Raw genomic sequence first — 9,001 nt, forward strand, 5'->3', positions numbered from 1 at the left:
TTAACATGTCACAATAATGTCATGTTGAGAAAAGCTTACAGTTACAGGCTAATTAAATATTAAGTATTAGTATGTTATATTAAGTATAGTAATTTTTCAATTCTCATCCATTATAGCAAAGCTCAAGTTAAACTGGTCGTTTTGAAGTGTAATGACAACACCCGTCAATTGTTTCGAATTCGAGGCAATCGGAGCGCAGTTGTCACCGTGATGATTTGGCAAAATAGTTTTCAAACATGACAATGACATTTCGTCTATATTTCTGCTTATATACTCGATGGTATGTTCGTTCAAGAACAAAACTTAAGAAGACCACAGACATAATTCAATGTGAAGGAATCCAAACAGTGGCTTGCTTCGCATGGTACATAGCAGCTGGGACCGTGTTCACCTTAAATCTTGTTCATTAATCTTCACATACAATCACATAGAAGTGTTGTATATAATACTCTAATAGAATTGAAATCCTACCCTCATTCCGTGATCGTCTCTAACTTGGTCGACAGTGTCCTCATCTTTGGATTCCGTGTCCTCGAACTCTTGGAGCTTCTCTGTTAGATCTTTAGTCAACTGTTCCGAATTTGGCATTTGTATGTCATTGTCGCTTGCTGGGGAGCTTGGGGTCTAAAATAGTTGAAAACATATTTTGGCTCAGTTAGCTTATGTTAACTTATATCTCAGGGTAACGGGCGTCACTTTGAGACATAAGTAAACAAGTCCCATATGCCTGTATTTTCACCAGATATATCACGATTTTTTATTACCATGATGTTCAATTATTTTTTGTGTAATTACTCTACTAGTTTGTTATAATTATTATGGTTCCATAGCTCAGTTTGGAGAGCGTCAGCCACGATATGGTGAAGGCGCCGGTTCGAATCCAGCCGGATATAATACATTTTCTTTCTGTTCGATCTTTGCATTAATAATTAAGTTTTTATTCACAATATTTTTGTATACATAGTGAACATAGTGAACATACTGCACCTACATGTCGATGCGCTTTCTCACAAACCTGTATGGTCAAATCCTCCACACTTAGACTGGGTGTATTTAACTGCAGTATACTATCCAGTTGCAAAGCGCCGCTGAACGATAACTCTAGTTGATCGCGAGGCTCTGTTATTGGGCTGGGTATGAAGCGTGATGACATTGCACTCACGGCACCTAAAAGAAATTATTAATAATAATATTGTTACGGACGCGCATGGCCGGTCAGAGCAAACGAGAGTAGAATTACATTAATAATTCAGTGGCTCTGATTGGCCGGATGTCGTCCGCGGTGCATTGATAGGGCCGGTACGGTGTGGGAGACACATTCTTATTCGATTTTTATTATTCGACTTGTAAGTCAGATGGACACAGAAATAAGGTGGTCAAATAAGTTTCATGGAAATGATATCCACTTTCCTAGCCTTCAATAAACAAGAATTTAAGTTTGTATCTATTACAATACAAATAACAGCCATCCGATTAAAGTTTGTGTGAATTATTAATTATCGTTGAAAGTCCATAGTACCTCACGTCGAATTCAAATTTTTCCCGTACTAATACGGTCCATTTTGCTTGTGTCGAGCGGCAGGGGTTTATTTCAGAATTATTTTTTTTACAAACGAAATTAGAGCCATTTTAAAAATGTGCATCGTATGGTATACGTGTTCTATTTAGTTCACTTCATATAAAAAAAAATTGGTATGTGTAAAGTATGTATTGAATACTGCTGTTTTCTTGTAAAATTTCGAGGTAAGTTTGTGTTTTTTTTTCCTATTGTGAAAATTTTTAGGAACCGTGTTTTCACACTGTATACTAATCAGTGTATATCCTCAATTTCACTATATATTTTTTTGCAAAGCGATTGATTCAACACTTTCACTGTCATGCGAAATCAACCAAAGCTGTTTGAGGTTGTACCGGTAAGGTTCACCCTTTGACCGCCGTGGACGCTTTACAGCGTCAACGAAAATGTTCAATTAAAATTTATTAACACATTTTTCTCAACACGCCTGTCCATAACAATTACAGTGCCACTCAGAGCTTTAAATTGCAAAGATCTGAGGGGCACTACCACTGCGCCCGTCACCCTAAGACATAAGTTGACAAGTCCCACGTGTCAGCAATTTCACCAGCACCCTTACCCTTCAAAACCGGAGCACAGTAATGCTGACATTACTGTTTGGCGGCAGAAATAGGTAAGGTGGCAGTACTTCCCTGGACGAACTCTTTCACAAGGAGCTCTACTGCTACTAGATTTTAAGACATTTTAAGATATTCCTTGTGTTATTTGTATATTCTAGTTAAGTATGGATTCATAGTTGCTTTTTATGCTTAGTTATGTTCTTATTTGACGTAGGAGAATGGAGTTAATATAAGGTGGAAATTCAGAACATGTCACATCACTATAAGGGTAAACGTAACTAGTTTTTGTCAGTGGTAGTCAAATGGTTAAAAGTATTAGTGACGCTATGGTTGATGATAAACTTACTTATATTTCTCCTATGTCCCTTAGAAGCAACGTTGTCCAAACACACAATGCTTGGATGCGAATCCAATAAAGCCTTTCTGTAAAGACCAGTCGCTTGAGATAGTAGAATGGAAAGACATTCCATTACGGCATTTTGAATGTTATGCTCTGTTGTGTGCTCTATGTAATGGACACAAAGGTGATAGAGCTGCGAAATAGAAAACAATAATATTATTAACAAGATTAATGTTATAATAAATATCATTTACCATTCAAAATTGTTTTCAGAAAAAAAAACTATGGTTTTTTTCACACACACACTTTACCCATAGCACTAGGGAAGCCTGTGTCGCGGATGCCTTGGACACACACATACACAACTACAAATTACACTCAAACTCACGAGAGAAATAAATGTAGGCCATACAAATATTTCTCCCGACCCGGGAAGACAGTTTCCTCGTATCTTCTATGGTTTCGGATTTCCCCATACTGTATCATTTTAAAAAAACACTGTATATCATTTCGTATAACGGTAATATGCATTTAAAAATGTTTCCGGTTTTTTTACCTCTAAATAATCTTGCACGGTAAACATGTTGTTCTCTGTGAATTTGGAGAGATCGTTGATCTGGAATATGGATTTGATCACCCCAAACCATCCTAAAATGAGGGTGCTCTCTGTCGTTGGCGGCCATAGCTTTTCTGTAAACATAGTACCGTAATTAGCAGACTTTACACGGACACTCTGTCGCGCGTGATACAGCGATTTAGCGCACGTGTAAAGACGTTGGAAGAAAGATCTGTCCTGTGTTATTAGCCTTTACATTACACGGACGCTCTTTCCGTTGTAACCAAAACGAACACGAACAATCGCGCGCGAAAGAACGTTGGTTTAAAAAATTTCAAACAGGTAATCACGCACGATATAGATATGAGCGCCGATAATAGACCAACCGGCGACGAAAAAGTGTCGGCGGACAATGCGAATTTGTATAACGGCGTTTCATTTTACAAAAACCGTTATAGAAATACTTTTTCCAAGACAAAAACAAAATAATGTATTTCATCATTGACATACAATTACATGGACGTCGGGTCCGCGCTAAAAAGTGTCCGAACTTATAGGGCGTTAAAATCGTATACAGAGCGTCATTCACGCTGTAGTCTTCGTTTGTTCGACTGACAGCGACGCAAGCAAAATTAGACAGTACTGCGATGACATTACAATTTAAATTCAACGTTTTAGCTTTTTCATATTCCTTTACATGTCACTACGTTTAAATAGGTTGACTTTAGACATTTTTTTCGTGGTTTTAAAGAAAGAAAGAAAGAAAAACGTTTATTCGCACATTTAAGTCACTTTACATCCCTAAATTATAAACATAACATTAAATTGATAGCTATTTATTAAATAAATAATTGATAGCTATTTATTAAAAAATAATAAGAATGCAAAGTGACACAAAAGAGGAAAAGGAGACGACTCAGCAAAAAGTCTATCTCTGGCGAGAGAGACGCTGATTTTCAGTCGTTCCTGTTGCATCATCGACTGGATGTTGAGAGAGCGGTACATATTATTATGTTGTGTGTATCCTCGGTTGTGACATATATATTCTTAATTATTTTCAATACGAAAACCTTAGAACCTTAGTATTATATAACAATTAATATTTTAAATCTGTCAATAAGTATTTACTACTAAAGAAACACGGACCTACAACAGCGTAATCATGTAAATAGAAATATACAACTTTAAGCATTACATTGGTATGTTAGTGCACATAAATATAACAAGCTGGCTAGACTAAGAAACTTCCGACATCAGAGCATACGCTGCTTTTCCAATAACATAATTTTCAGTTGTTTTTGAATGCCGAGTTAGAGTTTTTGTATTAGACCCGTTCATTTATTTGTAAGTCAATGCATTTCATATTATAATAATCAAATGTTTATCAGTTCAATCAGGCGCTCTGATCGTATATAATCAAATCCGGCTATTATTAAAGTTAAAGTTAAAGTGTAAATGAAAAAAAAACTCGATAAGTAGTCCAACTGTCAAAATAAGAATTAAGAACGCAATAAACGCAGTTAGTAATCATTAGAACGTCGTAACATTCACAATCCAGGCAATTTTGGCAAATTTTGATCTTCTTTCACAATGTATTGATAAAACTATCGACAACAACTACATAGCTATTTAAAATTTTATGAAAACTGGCAACCCTACAAACGTTATTTTACTCCATCTTCAAAAAAGACAGACTATACTTTACTATTATGTCCATACATTTTTCTGCAAACATAGTAAACTACAAAAGGTTGGTGCTAATCGAGTCTAAAGCCGCGTCCACACTAGCGAGCTGTAACTGTAACCATTGCATGTTAAGTAACAAAAAGTTATAGTGTGTACGTGGTTCGCGAGCTTGCCGCGAGCGGTACACGTGTGAATCGCAGTGAGCCGTCTAATTAAAGACTGTTTCAAGCGTACACACTAGAACCTCGTTACTGTATCTGCACGTTACAGTTACAGCTAATGAGTACCCGGCTTTACGGAACTTGACGATGGCGTTGTTAACCAATTTCATTCTAATGTATAATTTCACACTAATATTTTTTTCAATTGATTGCGTAACACAATTAAAACTATATCTTAATATATAAGATATAACGTAAATTCACGGTTAACGGTTACGCAGTAATATTATATAATATGTATGTTTTTCTCGAAAACACGTGACTTGTACATGTTTTGGTATCATAAGCAGACTGTAACAATACTCAACTAATCAATGAAAACTTCATCTTAACTGTTTAGATATAAAAAACCAAAAATATGTAAGCAGCGATAACAACTTTACAATAACAACGTCTATTTACTGGTATACCTCTAAAAGTTAAAGTTAGTTGAGTTCGGTTTGTTGCGCTGGATACGGACCAGCGCAGCAAACCGAACTCAACCGCGGAACGAACCAACGGAGTTTACGAATTTTTCTATGTGCTTGTTGCAGATACTTGTTTTTTAACAATTTTTTGCTGTAGCACCATCTGTGAGAAAACTATTGTTTCGGTTTAAGTTTTATCGATAATATTCAATTTATAAGAATAAAATAGAAAACGTTTATTTGATCTTTAATAAAATTAGGTACAATGTATTCAACCTGCAAACAGATGTGCAAATATTAATTGAATTAAACATTTTGTCCTTTAAAATTAATTGCATTTCAAATTAATATAAATTAGTAATGAAAATTCCAAATGTTCTTTACTACTATACAAGCAATGTGTCATAAAGCCATTTTGGCAATTGTGATTTAAACGTAGGTTCGCGTAGAAGTTTAAATTCATTTGGTAAACTATTGAAGATCCTTTGCACATATTGAAGCAGTTATTTTTATAAATTAATTTATGGTAATGAGGAAAAAAGGTTCATGATTTTAGCTCTGGTTAATAAAGTGACGCTTACCTAAAACTTTTCCCAAGATATTTCCAAGTAGAAGTTCTCTATGCGAAACTATATGCGCCACACAGTTCGCAACGCCTCGCCTTACCGCCGGCTCCGTTGAATCCACGTGACCTAATAACGCCTTTAACAAATCTGTAATAGTAATTTACATCACACTATTAATTGCAATATTTATTTTTACTGAATAAGTTATTATTGTTGATACAAAGATCGTTAATAAAAAGAAAAGTGGTTCGATTCGACTGGACACGAACAACCGTTTGTTGCCGCAACGTGGCTTCCGCTCTTACCAACTATGTTAAGGTTCGAGCCAGCAGATCTTACGAATTCCTCTATGTGCCCGAACTCATAATATTAACAAATCAATATTATGTTCATACTTATATTTCTATGATGGTTCCCTTAAGCGAAGATTTTTCTTGGCGCCATAAGTTTTTTTTATTATAAGCTCCAGTTTGACATTGTGCTCCAGGCTCTTATTACACACTCGAATCTGGTAAAGTAAGCTGTATTGTGGTGGGTCAAGCTGTAACTTGTGAAATCGCTCACAAGTGTCTCCATAAAACCACCATAGTGGGTATCTATGATTATTCTTTTTAATTCTTTGATTAATTCGAGGATATAATTATAATATAATTATAAATTCAAAGTCTCAATACTCAGTACTTTGTTGCTTTTCCATAATGTTAACCAGCAACTGAGAGGGAGGCATTTTTTTCTTAAATATTAATTGTGAAATTACTTGAAAAAATTAGGAATAGCAATTGAGAAATTATTGTTGAAGTAATAACATATTTTATAATATATTATTATCAAGTATATAGGTATTTAATTATGTAGATATAAGTAATTTAAATATTATCATGTACATGTTCATGTATAATATATATATATACTGTTTTGTAAATAAATTCTTTAAATCAAGTTTGTATACAAAACTTCAATCAATTTTATAGACTTGTTCATCCCGTCACTTGATATTGTAAAAAATAAAAATTCTGTGCAGACGAATAATAGTTGTTCAGTAAAAATCGATTCAAGTAGAGTTTTTTAACCTTAACTTGAATGTTCAACGAGTTCGAGAGACTCGATCCTAATTGACCGTGCTCCAATAACTCGCATTCGAGTCGGCTCTGGACTCGTGAGTATTTAGGTCATGGGCTGTGCAAAATTGAGTCGAGTTTATAAATGTACACACCAGGACTCGAGTTTTTAACAACACTAGCTTAAAGTGCACAGTGAACATGATGAAACGACTCAAAAATATTTTTAAAAATAATAATAATAATAACGCATACACTCAACATAGCCCCGCACTGGGAAAACCCTGTGTCGCGGGTGCCATGGACACACACATAGATAACCACAAATTACACCCAAACTCACGTGAGAAATAAATGTAGGCCATACAAATATTTCTCCTGGCCTGGGAATCGAACCTGGGACCTCAGTGCGGCATGGTAACCATTCGGCCACAGAGACAGTTTCAAAAATATGGTCCAACCACGTATTACAGTAAAAAAGATCCCTAAAACTTACCCGAAATCTCCTCATCAGTAGTATACTCGGCTAAAGCAACCAACAACCTTGGCAGATTGTTCTCCAGTGTCTCAACAATAACTTGCAGTTCATTGGTCTGCAGTACAATCTGACTTAATTTAGGAAATAACGTTTGTGCTTGGTTGCGAATCTTGCCAACGCCAGGTCGAAGCCAGCATTCGCCCAGGCATATACGGTTTAAAGCTGCACGGATCCATCTGAATAAAAATAAATGGATATTAGCAACAGTTTCAAAAAGTAAATAATAATGAACTTACTCCAAATTTGAACTTTTGCGCAAATAAACATATGTAAATAACCAATTCAATTGCTGAATGTTCCGAAATATGTTGCTGACATAACCGACTCTGCCAAGTTAATTTATATTTTCTTGAAAACTATTGCTAGCCATTCTTATCAAAAGGTCTGAAGGGCACAGTAGGCTATAAATGTAGGCATGATCGCGATCCGTAAGTTAGTTCTTTTTTGGAAGTTTTTTCTTCATGGAATTGAAAACTAGTTTCTCATTGTTTGCTAAATATAATTAATTTCGTCAGAATATTTTGTGTTATTTTTCAACAAATTATCTTAACGTAGCTTAATTAGTATTACAATTCACTGCAATATAATTTGTTTGTCAAAACCTTTTCCTAAAAGAAACTTAGGTTCGTGTTTAATAAATTAAGTCTAAGACAAATGAAAGTGACTACTCGCGCAAATGAACTATCGCGCATTTAAGCTTTCGCGCAACCGTCTTCGCACTACCGACACTCGCATATTCGGCGTCCTTAATAGACAAATCACATTTGAAACGGTCACACTAATTAAACTCGGCTCATTCGTAAGGCCGAATCCCCTTAATTAAAGTATTACCTACCTAGCATTCTTAGTGTGATCAATCTGGTTCTGCAATATAATATTGGTCTTATAGGAGTGGAAGGCAAATCCACCAACAACAGCTCTGTTGAGTGCCTCATCACCTAATAGGCGAACTTCAGCCTGAAACAAGTCAAATAAATTGTCAATTCTTTCTATTTTTTAGGGTTGATGAAAGACAAATTCAAAATATAAAAAGTCCCACTGCTCTCCTCTAAGAAAGAGTTTAGATCATAGTTTGCCATGCTGGCACAATATGAGCCGGAAACTTCACACATATTCCAAGTTGTGAGCATTCTTCAAAATGCAGGTTTTATTGCAACATTTGTCTTCACCATAAAAGACAAGTAGACAAGATGAGATGTATTGGTTGGACTGAACAAAAGGGGAACTATGACAAAAGGACTTTGAATTTACTTATAAATTGTTTTAAATACTTATCATTATCATAATTTTTTCAATACAACCAATAGTTATTGAGAAAAAAATTTGATAAATTTTCATTAACTCCCTATCAATTGGCCAATATATTTCTACTAAATGTTCACAAATATCTGTAACTTATAATCAGTGATCGGAATTGAGGGAATAAATGTACCTAAAATATAAACTTTCTCTTAGTATGGAATGGACATGCCCATTTTGTCATCAATGCATAT

General features: G+C 35.1%; 1 protein-coding gene across 1 annotated transcript in view; it reads right to left on the reverse strand.

Moving 5' to 3' along the window:
* Positions 1-9,001, reverse strand: part of LOC113232577 (huntingtin) — a 77,372-nt gene that overhangs the window by 67,303 nt on the left and 1,068 nt on the right. The window contains exons 3-9 of the mRNA XM_026467344.1: positions 8,344-8,465; positions 7,467-7,684; positions 5,928-6,059; positions 3,033-3,166; positions 2,483-2,669; positions 1,016-1,167; positions 472-624 (exon numbers count right to left, since the gene is read on the reverse strand). Coding sequence (XP_026323129.1) covers positions 472-624; positions 1,016-1,167; positions 2,483-2,669; positions 3,033-3,166; positions 5,928-6,059; positions 7,467-7,684; positions 8,344-8,465 — 1,098 coding nt within the window. The remainder of the gene's footprint in view (positions 1-471; positions 625-1,015; positions 1,168-2,482; positions 2,670-3,032; positions 3,167-5,927; positions 6,060-7,466; positions 7,685-8,343; positions 8,466-9,001) is intronic.

Source organism: Hyposmocoma kahamanoa, unplaced genomic scaffold (genome assembly GCF_003589595.1).
Source record: "Hyposmocoma kahamanoa isolate Upper Pololo Valley unplaced genomic scaffold, ASM358959v1 76, whole genome shotgun sequence".
NCBI classification, from domain to species: Eukaryota; Metazoa; Arthropoda; class Insecta; order Lepidoptera; family Cosmopterigidae; genus Hyposmocoma; species Hyposmocoma kahamanoa.